General features: G+C 39.0%; 1 protein-coding gene across 4 annotated transcripts; it reads left to right on the forward strand.

Annotated features, from left to right (window-relative positions):
* Nucleotides 1–844: 844 nt before the first annotated feature.
* Nucleotides 845–14,994, forward strand: NEK3 (NIMA related kinase 3). Of its 4 annotated transcripts, none has more exons than XM_051607948.1 (16): nt 845–938; nt 2,280–2,508; nt 3,259–3,352; nt 3,576–3,673; nt 4,690–4,773; nt 5,438–5,505; nt 5,624–5,710; nt 6,542–6,596; nt 7,107–7,307; nt 8,020–8,089; nt 8,692–8,738; nt 9,654–9,753; nt 10,153–10,299; nt 11,330–11,464; nt 12,094–12,220; nt 14,821–14,994. In XM_051607948.1, the coding sequence occupies exons 2-16, from the start codon at nt 2,392–2,394 to the stop codon at nt 14,885–14,887; spliced, it is 1,497 nt and encodes a 498-aa protein (XP_051463908.1). In that variant the 5' UTR covers nt 845–938; nt 2,280–2,391; the 3' UTR covers nt 14,888–14,994. The 4 variants fall into 4 exon arrangements, with proteins under 4 accessions (XP_051463908.1, XP_051463909.1, XP_051463911.1 ...); XM_051607949.1 differs by having other exon boundaries at nt 10,177–10,299; XM_051607951.1 differs by lacking the exon at nt 10,153–10,299.
* The last annotated feature ends 830 nt before the right edge of the window (nt 14,995–15,824 follow it).

Below are 15,824 nucleotides of genomic sequence, written 5' to 3' on the forward strand. Positions count from 1 at the left end.
CAATAACTGGTGAGGAAGTCAAAGCATCTATTTGTAGTACTACAAGGCCACGAGATGAAACATCTCAGTCGGAACATGGTCTGTGCAGGTGCTTCTGATGCTCTATTGTGGAGGATTTAACTCTGCTCCATCTTGTGGCTGTGCTGACATCTGTGTTCTGCCAGTTCTGCTGTCATGAGCAGTGATTGGGTCTGTGTGAATTCAGGCTGACGGGCCCTGCCTTGATTTTTTTTTTTTTTTTTAACCTGGATTTTTTTTTTCCAGCCTGGAAAAAAAAAGTCGTGAAAATAATGATGCCAACAGACCTGCCCCAGTGTTCCATGCTTTGCAAGCAGCTTTAGCTGTTTTTGTTTCTTGAGACGTTTCCTTATCTTTTGTTATACAGCATCCTGTAGTTAAAGTTTTACTTACACTTCCTTACCTACCCATTACATTTCCATAGATAAAAAGAAATAAAGTACAATTCATGGGATCTAAGGCGTCGTTAGCTTCAGTCACTGGTGCTGCACCGATACACGCTATTGCTGGGGACACCAGCTGTGAAACCGTTCACACGGATGTGTCCCCTGGCGTTGGTGCAACGTGGAGTCTTAAGGAGGCTCGCGGTATTCACGGGGTGTGAGCTGGGGTATAAGCTACACGGGCACGACCCGAGGGCCACCAGCAGCAGGGCCCCGAGGCCGGGCCGGGCGGGCACGGGGCGGGGCGGGGCGAGCGCCTCTGAGGCAGCGCCGTCCTGCCCGCCCCGCAGCGCTCTGCGGAGCCCGGCTCTGCCCGCCTCCCAGCCCGGCTGTGCCTGCCCCCGAGCCCGGCTGTGCCCGCCTCCCAGCCCGGCTGTGCCTGCCCCCGAGCCCGGCTGTGGAGCAAGAGCCGGGCCCCCCGGGGGCCCTTCCTGGGGCGCCGGGCGGAGGCCCCGGCCACCGGCGCGGCCCTCGGAGGTGAGTAGGCCCGGCGGGGCCTGAGGGGCTCGGGCGGGCTTGGGCTTCCTCTCCCCTTCTCAGGGAAACGGCAGCTACAAGTTGTAACTGCTATGACACACCCATTTCCTTTGAAAAACACGCTTCTGCTGAAGCACACACCTGAGGGTGCTCGTTCCCCTGAAAAACACCGTCCTTGGTAATGACTTTCGTTTTTTCAGTGTTTTCAATGTAACCAGCGGGTTTATTTTTCAGCCTGTATGTAAACAGGCGTTTTATTCTTTCAGAAACAGTTAAGTCCTGAGATGCTTTCTAAAAAACAAGTCACTGGCTTTTTAAAATACCATGTGTGCAGAGGTTTCTACATAAAGTGGTGTTTGAATTGTGGATAACTAACAAAAAATGACCAACGTTTTGAAGAAAGCACGTAGTCTGTAAATCCAGTGATAGGGCGTGTGGGAATGGTTCAAAGCTGCACTAGGGAAGGTTTAGCCTGGACACGAGAAAGCATTTCTTTGTCAAGAGGGTGGTCGAACACTTGTACAGGTTTCCTAGAGGGATGGATGATGCCCCAAACCTGTTAGTGTTTAAGAGGCATTTGGAAAATGCTCTTAACATGATTTAACTTTCAGTCAGTCCTGAACTGGTCAGGCCTGTTGCACTAAATGATCACTGTAGGTCCCTTCCCTTCCCTTCCCTTCCCTTCCCTTCCCTTCCCTTCCCTTCCCTTCCCTTCCCTTCCCTTCCCTTCCCTTCCCTTCCCTTCCCTTCCCTTCCCTTCCCTTCCCTTCCCTTCCCTTCCCTTCCCTTCCCTTCCCTTCCCTTCCCTTCCCTTCCCTTCCCTTCCCTTCCCTTCCCTTCCCTTCCCTTCCCTTCCCTTCCCTTCCCTTCCCTTCCCTTCCCTTCCCTTCCCTTCCCTTCCCTTCCCTTCCCTTCCCTTCCCTCTCTCTGCCAGTCATTGAGTGCTTTGCATGTGAACACCAATAACTTTTCCCAGTTTGAACCTGCTTATGCTGTTTTAGGTGAGAATTGTCACTGGAATCTTGAAGTTTATTCTTTAGATGATTGTGCCTGTGAGTTTTGTTTAGCGTTATGAAACCAGCTACAGGCGTACAGGTAACAAATGAGATGATAAGTTTATAGAGCTACAATGTATATTTTCAAAGAGCTTTTTCATTAAAAAAAAATTGTAACGATGCACCGTACAATACTTGGAGTTGAACTTTCTGAAAGCCTTACTTGCAGCAAAAATCAATAAAAGTGGTTGATACTGTATTTATGGTGATGCTGAACAGTTGTCGGTAGCCACATACTGCATTTATTGCCCATTCTCATTATTTTGCCATTTTTTTCCTCATGCAGATAATATTAACAACAAATTTAAAAAAATGAATTAAGGTCATGACAAAGTTTAGAAGAACATCCTGTGAAAGAGTGTGTTTGAAGAGAAGTGTTGGACCTAGACTGGAAAAGCATGGAAGAATACAAAGTGTTGAAAGTACTGGGAGAGGGATCCTTTGGCAGAGCTCTCTTAGTTCATCATCAAGTCAGTGACCAGAAGTATGCAATGAAGGAAATAAGGCTTCCCATGGTAAGTGTGACATGTGCATCACCTCACCCACCACTTAACACACCAAAAAAAAAAAAAAATCATAATTTTTGATACAGTTTTGAAGGATTGAATGCTTTTGGTGAGAGTTTAGGCAGTTGCACGGTGTGGCTACTATGAAATTATGTCTGAGTTGATGTTGATGATGATAAGTAACAAAATCTGATCTGTTTCGGAAAGCGTGTGGTTACATTTTGGGATGTGCAGCACATAGGGAGACCCTTAGAATAAAAATCTCATTCCCCTGATGATCTTGTCTGGATTCACATTTATTTCATTAGAACACAGATTTCATCTGCAACACCTAATGAGGAAATTAGCCTCCTATTATTGCTGGTAATGTTACTCGGGTTGGTTACTCTGCACTTAGCTAAGCAAAAAAATCACAGAATGGGAGGCAATGGCTTTATACTAATGTAGCCTGTCAGCTGTTCCAAAGGCAGTGTGTACTGCTTTATTACATAGTTCTCTGCTTTTAAAATAGAAAAAGTCATTAACTGAAGTAGGAAAATATCCTCTCAAATAAAAAAAAAACCAACCTCCAAAAATAAGTTTTCAGCAAGTAATAAACTGTAGACTAAAAACGATGAGGTCTTCAAGTTTAAAATTAGTTTTTAAAACATCTGAAGAAGAATTCTTAAAAATATTTTCCTTTTGGGAAGTGAGGTGCATGATGTATATATGTGAAAACTTGTTAGTGTGACATTGATGTAAGTATACTTACATTTTCAGTCTTCATCTGATGTGGAGAACTCTAGGAAGGAAGCAATTCTTTTGGCAAAGATGAAACATCCAAATATCGTTGCCTATAAAGAATCATTTGAAGGTAAGTATAAAAACTTAAAATACCTTTCTTTGTTTAAAGTTGCAAACCCCCAAGGGATCAAGATTATGGGTTTTATTGTTGTTTATAATACATGCTATAAACAAAATACATATTTCTTGTCATAGATATAATGCATAGCATATAATTGGAGCTTTATAGTAAAAATAGTATACTTACCCTGCTACTAAAAATACTAATTACTCTTAAATTCCCTAAAATTTAGCTGATGGACATCTATATATAGTGATGGAATATTGTGATGATGGAGATCTAATGCAAAAGATTAAGCACCAAAGGGGAAAGTTGTTCCCTGAAGATACGGTAAGAAAAGACAGCATTTTGAACCAAGGCCTTAGGAATCCTTTTCCATGTAAACTGAAACATCCTGCATCACATAAGAGAAATTACAGATATACAAACACCTTGAAGTACCTTAAATGAAACAAAGACTTATAAATATAATAGAAGCATTATTTATTTGGTAATTTCCAGCAGAAACAGATGAGAATTCAACTGAAAGGAATAAGAAAGAAATTTCTGTCTGTATCTGAGAAATGTGCAGGCAGTGTGAAAAAGAGAGTCAGGTTTGCATGCATATATTTATGCAATTTAGTAAGAATTTAACAAAAACTTGAGCCAGAATTTGAAGCACAGTAAGAGGTAGTGCAAATGAAAAGTATATAATGCACTCTTGTAAGATAAATTAAACTAGCCAGGACACTAAATGCTTTCATTTTATGTAGCAATTAAATGTTTTAATCATTCAGCAGGCATTAACTCCTTTTATCACAAAGGCTATAAAATTACTTAGGAGAAGGTCCACAGTGACATTGCAGTGAGTGAAAACTGCATCTTTGTTTGTTTGTTTATTTTTAATTTGATAATTTACTATGAAATTGTAATTGTCTTGCTTATAAAACAACCATCAGGTAAAATGCTGTGCAGTGACCCTCTAACTTCATAAAATCATAGAAAGGTTTGAGTTGGAAGAGACCTTAAAGATCATGTAGATCCAACCCCCTGTGCGGGCAGGGACACCTCCCACTAGATCAGGTTGCTTAGGGCCCCATCCTTCATTATTGTTGTGTGTTTTTAGAGTTTTCTAGACACAGATAGTAAACATTCTTTCTGCCATGTTAAAATATTCTTTTATCTTAAAGAACTCAGTCTTTCATGCTGACTGGAGGCTGTTATGCTAGAGTTAATTTTAACTCCCACATTTTCTGAACATGTTTGTTTGTTTTTTCCTTAGTGTTTTGTTTGTTTTTTTTTAATCTATTAGTAAAGTATTACTCATATACAGCATTGAACTGTTTTAACTCTTAGTTACTCTTCAGATCCTTCACTGGTTTGTGCAGATGTGCCTGGGAGTGAAGCACATGCATGATAAACATGTGTTGCACAGGGATATCAAATCCAAGGTGAACAGCAAGTTTTGTTGCCACTAATAAACTCTGTTCTGCATGCAAAAGTTCATCTCCCTCTTTCATAATTTCCTGTTACTGCTATAGGTTGTGTTTTTCATTTGTCTTAAGAATATTAAGTAAATGGAATTGTTGAGTGTATGAGATGATGTAATATTGTGGGCATAAACATCACCTAAGTATAGCTATACCCTTCATATCCACACTGCTGATAGCACCCATTATTTGTGACAGACTGCATATAATCTAAAACAATAACAGAGCTATGAAGTGTGCATGGAGGATGCAGGTTGTAAATAGCTTGCCTCTCAGTCTTTCTTTCTTTCTCTTTCCTAGCAGAAGATAGAAATTCTGAAGAAAATGTAACCTTAGTGGTTTGAGTACAATATAGAGATTAAAGTGTTTCTGAACTGTTTTTCCTTCTGCTACTAATGCTGAGGCTTTAGGGCTGTATAAGCTTTCCATTTCCCTCCAAACACTACATAGTTCTTAACTTTTTTTTTTCTTTTTTAATAGAAGTATTAGGAGAAGCAAGTAAAAGGAAATAGAAAGATACAATATCAGAAGTGATTCTCGCAGTGTTTTCTGTACATACAAACTTCAGAAAGTTTCCTAGAAGCATATTTTAACTATGTTAATCTGTTCTCCTCTTGAAATACAGAATGTCTTCCTCACTCAAAATGGAAAAGTCAAACTGGGAGACTTTGGATCTGCCCGCCTTCTTGCACAGTATGTGGCATTGTCACTGTTCTCAATGCTGTAAAGTTTTGATTTACCATTGATAAATAGTACAGAGTTGTTAAACAACTGCTTTTCATCTGGCATTTCTTCTTTGTCATTTCAATAGTCCAGCATCATATGCTTGTACGTATGTGGGAACTCCTTATTACGTACCTCCAGAAATTTGGGAAAGCATGCCATACAACAACAAAAGGTATGTGTGTTTTCAGTGGTCACAACAATGCCTGACTGATGCATGTATGTCTTTTTATTGTTGTCTGAGCAGAGGAATATTTAGAAAGGTTTTTTTAAGATGAAAAGGCATAAATTCCTCTTTACTTAGGTAACTGTGAGTTGTTTCTACGGGGCAAGGTAGTAGACAAGATGTATATGCACAAAAACCAAGATTAATTGTAAATAGTAAAAGATCCTAAAAATTGGACTAAAAGACACAAGTCTACCCAAATGTTAAGGTATTAGGGTAACAAAAAAATAAGGCACCTTAGCACAGAATACCCAAATAACAGAATAACCAGATAACTGTGACGCAAAGGCTAATTGAGTACTAACAACTTACTTATTAATAGGCCTTATACTATAGCAATGATTAAAAGAATACCTTAAGGCAATGTGGCAAGACAATGATTGCAGTCTTCTCTCTTATGTCTAAAAGGATCCTAAAGTCTTCAAGTTCCAAAGCTTAAAAGTTAAAACTTTCTTTAAGATACAAACCTTGTTAATGAAGCCATGAACAAGAATTCATATAAAGGGATTTGATATTTCTTACCCTTCCTCTGGGTGCAGCAGGGTGTCCTTTTCTCTCAACATCTTGAAGAATGGCCACTTGAGCAGGTGTCCCCACCGAAGGGGAGAAGGTCCAGCACACTGGAGCTTAAACACATAATTGTGTTGTCTTTTATGGTTACTTATATTTTTATTTTTTTTTCAGTTCAGTTATGTACACATAATTAATTTCACTTTTCTAGGCAGGATATTAAATTGTAAGTTTTGGCTCAAAATTTCTTGTATTTCTTTATACCTACAGTGATATATGGTCTCTGGGATGTATTCTGTATGAGCTGTGCACTCTTAAGCATCCAGTAAGTATAACTTTATTGCTATCAGAAAAGTTTTGGAATTCCCTTTAACTTAATCAGCAGTTAGCTGTAGTGTGATAGAGTCACAGGCAATTACATATTTGACTGTAGTGTTTGCTGCTGCTTCTGAAAGAGGGAAGTGTTGCTCCACCTTTCCCAGACTGCATGTCTTTGGTATTTCAGCAGTTCTTGGGGCCTGTTGACTAGAGGTAAACTGTGATGTTTTCATCATCAGCAAATTATATTTCTGTCCTTGTTGAGATAAATAACTGTCTATGTAATAGCCTTACAAAATGTAAAGGAGAGTTACAGATGTGTTCACACTATTAAGCACTTCTGAATTAGAGCTCTGAAACTCTCAAACTGGGAGCCAAATCAGTGTGGTAACAGTGAGTCTGCATACATACCACGCATTTTTGTATAATAAATGTTAAAGTCACTCTTAAATTATGCCAGGTTCTTTTACCTTATGCTGTAACTCTGTGCTCTTAATGTTCATGTATTTTAATGCAGTTTCAAGCCAATAGCTGGAAACATCTCATCCTTAAGATATGCAAAGGGTCCTACAATCCACTACCATCTCACTATTCCTACGAACTTCATTACTTAATAAAACAGATGTTTAAGAGAAATCCCAGGAATCGTCCATCAGCCAGTACTATTCTTGGAAGAAGTTGCTTAACCAAGCTTATAAAAAATTGTTTGCCTTCTGAGGTACAGTATATTCTTTGTGTCCGGTGTTAAACAATAGTATCTACATTTTAGATAATGAAGCAGTTCCTTTTGTAATTCATTAGTGTATAACTATGATATCTAGTGTTGTATAGGTCCTACTCTAAAAGCTATAAATACAGTTGTAGGCTTCTCAGAAAACTGAAGTTTTAGAAGGGTTTGCTTTGAAAATAAAAGTTGACTATTCATATAAATCATAAAATGGTTTGGGTTGGAATGGACCTTAAAGCTCATCTAGTTCCAATCCTCCTGCATGGACAGGGACACCTCCCACTAGACCAGGTTGCTCAAAGCTCCATCCAACCTGACCTTGAACTCTTCCAGGGTTGGAGCTTCCACAGCTTCTCAGAGCAACCTGTGCCAGTGTCTCACCACCCTTGCAGACTTTCTTCCTAATATCTAATCTAAATCTACCCTCTTCCAGTTTGAAACCATTCCCCCTCATCTGTCACTACCTGCCCTTGTAAAAAGCCCCTCTCCATCTTTCCTTTAGGCCCCTTCAGATACTGGAAGGCCACTATAATATCTCCCCAGAGCTAATATTGACATGATGCTGCTGAAGTTAGATGTTTTTAGCCATTAGCTGTAACAGTGCTTTTGTATAGTAAGTCTATTTTTAAACAAATAGCATACACGATAATTTAAGAAGGGTTAAAATGGTACAGTACTTGCATCTCTGTATTACATGTTCCAGATGACAAATGAGTTTGAGCAGGTATTAAAAGAAGCGAAGAGACATGAAGGCAATGCAGCAAGACCAAAGGGTAAGTCAGCAACATTTTTCTTGATGTAACTAATTATGAAATTATTGGCAATTTTAAGATCTTAAATACAGCTACAAAACATTAGTATTATATGTTTATGTATTATATGTTCAGATGTACTTTAAATTATTTCAAAATCTAGTATTACTGAACTTGTATGGAAAAATGCTCGAAGTGTGTAGATTATGGTCCAGCATGAGAAGTACAGTACAGAGCTATAGTGTACATATATTGTGTGTCTCAAGACTTGTGCTGCAATTAAACCTTTCACTTTTAAAATGAGCAAAACTTCTAGCTGTTACATATATATTTTAAACATGATGGTGCTTTCTTTCCTGGAATATGGTGACGCAAGTTATTTTCATTGTTTAATTTTTAGAGAGAATGTGGGATTTTCTTCTTCTGCATAAGTTTAGCTACACTGAAATTTGTATGCATCTGGAACTGAGTAGTAGAGGGATTCCTTGTTGAGAATGAGCTATATTGACAGAAGAAGCTTTCACATAATTTTCATTGCTTGGTTCAGTGGTGTTGCTGTCATACCTCTGGCGTGAATGTTTGCTAAAGGTATTAACTCTTGAACCTGTTCCTTAATGTATTAGGTAATGTCATGGCTGGTGGGAGCTCAAATAATAAGAAAAAAAATAGAGTAAGTATTTTAATAGAAATATAATACATGTATTCAAATAAATCAAAATGTTCTGTATTATATAAAAGTTCATATGGAAAATTACTAGCCTACTAGGTCAGGTTTCATCTGTGTTCAAATTGCAGTTTTCCTGTGTATTTTGCACTACTGCAATTTTTTGATGGTCCCCACAGTTAGTTTAGTTCCAGAGTGGATTTTCCTGTAGCCCAGTAAATAAAACAACCACCAAACAAAAAACCCTAACAAAATGAGCTCTCTCCTATTTTTCTACATTTTGGGAGACTGCAAAAATATGGCTTTGCTACTTTAGGGACACATTTTGAACAGGCTGCTGTGGAAACAGTCTAGTCTGGACATAATTCTCACTAGGTTTTAGTGCCCATGTGAGATTTCAGGTGAGGAGAATAAAGTCACAGGTGGCCAAGAAGCCACCTGTGGGTACATTATAGCACAGCCTGGCTTGGCCATATTGAGTGTATTTTTCAAAACATGTTGCCAGTAGGGTGTTTTTTTTTGTTTGTTTGTTTGTTTTTTTAACAGACTTGTGAATCTGAGAAGCTTAATACTTGGGTGCATCTTGTTTTCCTCCTTGGAAATGTGACTGATTTATCTTTATATTGCTGCTGTTCTTAAATGTTAAAAAAGTAAAATAAAAAATTGCATCAAGTAACTACATTTGTGTTTAGCTTCCAGAACTGAGATTGTCTGTCAAAAATGGGGCACACAGTGTGAAATGCAGTGCAAGAATAGATACAGGGCAATTGCAGTTGGCTTCATGGTGTCAGTGGCTGTTTTCAGATCTTTAGGCCAGACATTTAATAGCAAAACTGCAATCATTAATGCCATGTTAATACTACTCCTTTGTTTTTCTCAACAACAAAGATAATTATTAATACAGTCTTTATTCTTTTAAAGCAAAGTAAAGATGAAAGCAAGCATAACCCCTTAGAAAGGAAGAATATTACTAAGGATTTGAGTGAAAGCACAGGGGAACAAAGGAAATCTGATAAAGAGGGTAGGTTTATAGTTTATATATATATATATTTTTAAGGCTGATGCATTTCCTTTTATGTAGCAATAGCTAAGTGTCAGTGATCCAACCATTTAAACAACTAGAGCATACAAGTCTGCACCTATAGAAAGTCATGCCACTGTCTGTTACCTCTGCAGTTAAATTGATTCTTACTGCTCATATAATATAAAAAAAAAAAAAAAATCGTGGCCAAAGTGTTAAAAAAATTACTGTTTGAAAACATTTGGTATAGGGTAAATATATGGGGAACCAAGTTGAGACTTGTACTCACAGAATCAAATGTCACTTGTTAGTGCAGTGCTATACACTTAGAACTGGTTTGCATAGACAGAGAATCAAACTAGATGCTGGTCATCATCCTTTTTTTTGTTGCAACTACAGTAGAAACTTCTGACGTCCTCCCAGGAATGACTGATTTGTCACATCCCCATAGAAAGCAATGGGAAAAGAGGATATCCAATACTGTAGTGAATGTCCTGGAAAATGCATCTTTGCTTTCTTCCAGCTTTACATCTGAAGAGGCTAAAAGTAAGATTTAATTAAATGTGGTTTTAATTAAAGTATTACGAGTGGTTCTTTATAGATTTCATAAGCCAGAACTGTACAGGGCATATTTTAAATTATTTTAAAATATTTTTTTAACAAACACTCAGAAGTCCAGTGTGTTGACATAATGGTCTTCTGTGACAGGAGGATTGCAAAGAATGATAAAAACCACAGATAACATTAACAACCCTAAAATAAAATTACTACAATAATTGCTAGGAAATCCTACCAGCCTTCCTTTTAGTATGCCATTTTGGTGGCAACACTGAGGAATTAATTTGATTCAGAATGCAGCTGCCTGTCTTCAAAGTACAACATACTGTTTTGGGAGCATGTAACATCTGTACCTCTACTTCTGTTATCATTTAATATACAGATAATATTCATGACAACTATTAATTATGTACCTCAGATGTGAGGCAGAGATTCTTCTTCCATATCAGCAGCTTTTAATTAGAACATCTAACATGGGGTTTCTTCTGAAAACTGTTTCAATTTTAAAATGCCCCAGGTTGTATGCAATTGTTATAATTATTTGATTATGGATATGTAGTCTAAGTAAATGTGAATAGATGGTATTGAAATGTGACTAGTCAGAAAATTCCCAAGCTGTTGTAGGAATGTTACATGATAATTGTATGCAGGGTTATATTATGCAGGGTTATTACATGAAGAGGAAAAAAGAATATATGTATTTGGGGATTCTGTTACTAAAAGGCACAAAAATGGCCACAGGCTCCATTTGGTCAGATGTACAGAGCCACCAAGAAAGTTTGCAGAGGCTCTGACTCCTCACACCCCTCAGCCAGTTCCTGCTGGCTCCCTGCAGCCTTCTGTCATTTTCTTTCCTCTTCATATTACTCCTGTCAACCTCAGCCTGGGTAAGCAGTGATACAAATGGACACATCTAGACTCTTTTCTTTCTGCATTTCTCTCTAGGATGTGATTTTAGTAATCCATAGTGCTAATACAATTTTGTCTAAGTGGTATTTATTAATGATTTTATACCTAGGTGGCTGTGTTATAAACTACAGTGAAAATAAGCCACGTAAGCAGTGGAACAAGGAGACTCCTCAGACCCTGATGAACATTCTCAGTAACGCAGATGTCAGCTTAGCATTTAAAACATACACAATTTATAAACCAGGTAAATCCCCGGTTTGTGGGCAAGTATTTTTGCAACCAGGTTAATTAATAAAGGTATGATTTTTACATAGCTTGCGCACTTGAGTTTATGTCACAACAGGCTGCTTTGTTTGTGTTATTTTAAGTTTGCCAAATTAAATGTGGAATTACAAATACCCAAGCTGAGAATTCCTGAGTGATTGTACATCTCCACTGAGTGTCTTTATGAAGAATTTTTACTTGCAGCTCAACAGCTGAATAAGGTTGTGACAAAAATGCAGTGAGTGCAGAGCCACGCCATCTCCATCCTGCTGAGCAACCTGGTGTATGCCTTAGGGAGGTGCAGTAACTAGGCTGTAGCCTCATCAGGTAAATCCACCTTCACTAAGTCAGTAATGCCCTGTTTTGAAGACAGGATGGGAAGATGCCAAGGCAAAAAATAACACATCTATAGATGTGCACAGCCCCAGTCATAACTAATTGCTCTGCATTGCAGCTGTGTTATTAATTTATCTCCCCACTTAAAATTGTGCTGGAATCTGCTAAGAACTGCAGACAAATTAGAAAGACTCTATTGTATTTACATTCTTAGTAATTTTATCTTTTAAATTAAAGAATTTTGATGACATTTTCTTTTTTATACTTTAAAAGCTTCTGAAAATCTGTTTAGAGGTCCACTTTCCAATGAAACTGAAGTGTCTGATGAAGTAGATGGTGAATATGAAGCTATTGTCATAGATTCTGAGAGACTTGAGCCTAGATCCGATGAAGATGACACGTATGTTCAAATTACATCCTTGTATTTTTGTTTTCTTTAGTTCCTCATAGTGATTTGTCCAAAGACATACCCCTGAAAAAAAATAAGTGTTTTTCTCAGCATCTAAATCCATCCCTGTTTTATAGAACAATATTAAAATGTAGTAGCATTTGATATTTTACAGGTTTTCTTTGCTATATTTATAGTTACCCGTGGTGTTGAGATGAAAAAGGCTGTTAATTATGAAGAGATTTGCTAGTTACTTGCTGATGACTTTGTGTCGTGGTCTGAACCCAGTTTGGGTTGAAGCTGCCTTATCTCGGGGCACAATCGCCCTGTTTGTTTTTATGATTTTCTGACACCAATTAATATTCAGGGTGGCCTTTTAGTTATTTCAATGGGTCCATCCCTGGCTTGGGACCAGCTTTCTTCCACCGGGTGTGTAACCGGTTGATAAGCTCCTTCCCAGATACACATGCAGGCACAGTTTTGTGAAATCAATTGAACCTTTTATTTTTAACAACCTTAAAAGAAAAGGGAATGGAAAACATGGGATGCACCGAGAGTTCGAGGCATGTGTTTGTATATGGGTTTTATTAGTATAGGTGATGGTGTATGGATGCGTTTCTCCTTTTGGGGGATAATGAGAGGTTGATTACAATAGCCCGGGGATGAGAGAAGCGCACTAGGGATAGGAGAGTAAGGAGGTTCAGAGAAGCCTTACGACCCCTGAAGCGCAGGAGCAGCAACAGCAGCAGCAACAACAACGACCTCAGGAAGGAGGAGCCCGACGAGCCGTTTTCATCTCTGGACCCCGGTCTGGTGGCAGAGCCACAGTCTGTTACGGTCTCAGAAAGTACTGATTTCAGCTAAGCTCTTTTTATTTGGTTCTCCTGTTCCTCCTTCTTCTGTCTTCTCCTTTCTTCCAGCAGCAGCGGGCAGTGAGCGGCAACGCCCGATAATGACCCACAACGACCTTCTTTTGCAGGGTGCTCAATAGCTTTTATGATCGGTCTTGCACTCAGTCCCTCAGAGTCTTCGTCCGCTCAGCTCCTGATGAAAAGTTGACACAATGCTGCCATTTTCCCGCCAAAGGCTGGGTCCTGGCTGCAAACACAGGCTGGCCATCTCTGCCCTTAATTGTGTAAATCCCAGCCGCTGCACCACACCACCCGCACCCCACCCGCCGCAGTGTTGCTGCTACTTCTCTTTTTTTCCTCTTTTCGTCTGTTAATGTCTCTATTGCAAATAGTCAATTTGAGCGAGAGATGTAGCTCCTGTGGAGGCGGGTTTTCCAGACTTTGCAACAGTTAAAGCACATTAGCAGACTAGATCGCAGTAACATGCAAAAACCTTGCATGAAAGGTCTTTGAGATTAGATAACCAGAGCAAATCTACTTGCCTAAGTGGTATGTCTGCTGTATTTGTGTATTATTCCTCCCACTCTTTCATGCATAGCACAATAAAATCACTTTGGTACCTACTTACTGATAAACATTTCTAGAAGGATTTTAACTTGAATGTTCTGTTTACGCTACTGACCCGGTTTTCCTGTTTCTGAAAGAGCAGAGTGTGCATCAACACATTCTGAACAGAAGTACTGTACTTTACAGGTCTGTGTATGTTGGGGGGAGGTTTCTTGTAGGTTAACTGCTTAGGCGTGTATCCCTGCAGCGCAGCTGCAAGCTGCTCATAGCAACACATTTGCAGCCTCTCAGCTCATGCATTTGGGTTTGATTTAGATAAAACTTACTTGGGTATATTCAAAAGAGAACATGTTCCTTAATCACAACGGTGCAGGAAAAAAGTCTCTTGTGTTTCTATTTTTATATTTTAACATAATTTCTCCTAATTGTAGTTGTTTTAAGATAGCTCCTGAAATGCAAAGAGACTAGGTTTAGAAAGAAGACATTGCTATTTATTGCAGGTTTGTACAAAGCTGGGTGCTTGGTGCCTTCCCACAAATCAAGCACACGGAATGAGACTTTTCATGACGTATTTATGCACAAAACTATAAAGTTAGTAAGCTTCCAAATCCATCCTCCTTACAACGATTGGTTAGTGATTTACATATATTTATTATATGGTTAAATCACTGTTTCTACTATCATACATGCTCAAAGGAAGGGTCTTCACGTGGGCAGGGGTCTTTTTGACGTGGGGGTGTGATTTTTAGTATTATAGTGACAGTATGATGAGCTAAGTTCACCTGGAGGACACAATATTGGAAGTTCTACAGCCCCAACTGCCCAAGACTGCTTCAGCAGTCTTCTTTATTGTGGTTCTTTATCACCTCTTGCATTCCTTAGGTCCAGTTATTTGTACAGACTTCAAGTCTTCTCTGCCAAGTCGGTGATTTACATGAGACACCTGTGAAATTTCTTACTTTAGTTGCCTTCTTCAAGGCCTAGTTACTCTAAGATGTCCTTGCTCAGTGCTGGCTGTAGTACCTTTCTGTCTGCAATTTTAACTAGTATATACACATAGTGCATCTTACACAAGATAACCACATCATCCTAAATTTCTGGGTTATTTTTCATCAGTAAGTTAAGGGGAAGAAAAGCACATGTTTATAAATTTGTATTTTGCTTTGCAAAATAACATTCTGAAATCTGTTTTAGGGACTTCGAAGAAGATGACCCAGACTGGGTGCAGGAACTGAAAATGATGCTGAAACACAGCGACTGAAAGCTTGAATTTACCTACAGTAACTGAAATCAGGCTTGCCAGTATTTACAATCCAAATAATTGTTGTTAGTAGTTGTAGTTACTAATAAAATTCTTTGAGTAAAACAGTTCGGAGTGTACATGTTTTCTGTACCACAAAACTGAGGTGAAAAATGCATAACAAACTTTTTTAGCTAGAACTCCTGCAAATAACTAGACGAGTCTATATTTTACATGTGTTAGGAGTTGGTAATATCCTTGCAGAGATGTTCAGTTAAAAGCATTGGTGCTAATAGCATTGTTCAAATTCCCCCTTTGACATATTTTAAAGAGATGGTGTAATGCTATGAGGGGGTGTGAAGCTTTTCTTCCTGACCTCATACTGAAATGCTAGAGTAGGAATAACTGATCTTGTCAGAAGGGCACAGTATGGATAACATCTAGCTATACTAAATGCATAGAGACTTCATGCAAATATTAATTCTCCAAAAACTTTTGAGGTCGAGATTTTGCCTTAATTACTTTAACAAACAGGTATTTCTGTATGACACTGCATTTCTGGAATGAAGCTTATTTGTTGATAAGTAAGGGCTAATGTTACGATTTCCGTGAGGAGAGACACTGGCTGCAGGAAGCATCCTTGGCAGTGTCACGTTTGGGCTCTGTACCTGCTGCAGGGCACTGCAGAGTCCTTCTACATGAAGCGTGGCAGGAGAAGGCAGAAACGCTTTCAGATGAGTTAGTTCTCAGGGGAATCCGCTCTGGACTGTGTCCGTGCAATTAATATTCGAGAACAACACACAGGAGAAGCTTTATACCACACCTCCCATGTTGCACAGACAGAGGTACTCGAGGACTCCAGAACTTGAGGCACTCGAGATTTTCTTTTGGGCCACCCTACTCCCGTGACCGACCAGCAAGAGCAAAACACGCTTGCGGCGGGAGGCAGCTGCGGCTG

This window comes from Apus apus, chromosome 1 (assembly GCF_020740795.1).
Source record: "Apus apus isolate bApuApu2 chromosome 1, bApuApu2.pri.cur, whole genome shotgun sequence".
In the NCBI taxonomy this organism is placed as follows: Eukaryota; Metazoa; Chordata; class Aves; order Apodiformes; family Apodidae; genus Apus; species Apus apus.

What these genes read in the sequence shown, in the direction of transcription:
- NEK3 (XM_051607948.1), top strand. Translation starts at nt 2,392, where the DNA reads ATGGAAGAATACAAAGTGTTGAAAGTACTGGGAGAGGGATCCTTTGGC. An exon ending in AGTTGTTCCCTGAAGATACG is followed by an intron (nt 3,674 to 4,689) that starts GTAAGAAAAGAC and finishes GTTACTCTTCAG; the next exon opens with ATCCTTCACTGGTTTGTGCA. An exon ending in AAAATTGTTTGCCTTCTGAG is followed by an intron (nt 7,308 to 8,019) that starts GTACAGTATATT and finishes TACATGTTCCAG; the next exon opens with ATGACAAATGAGTTTGAGCA.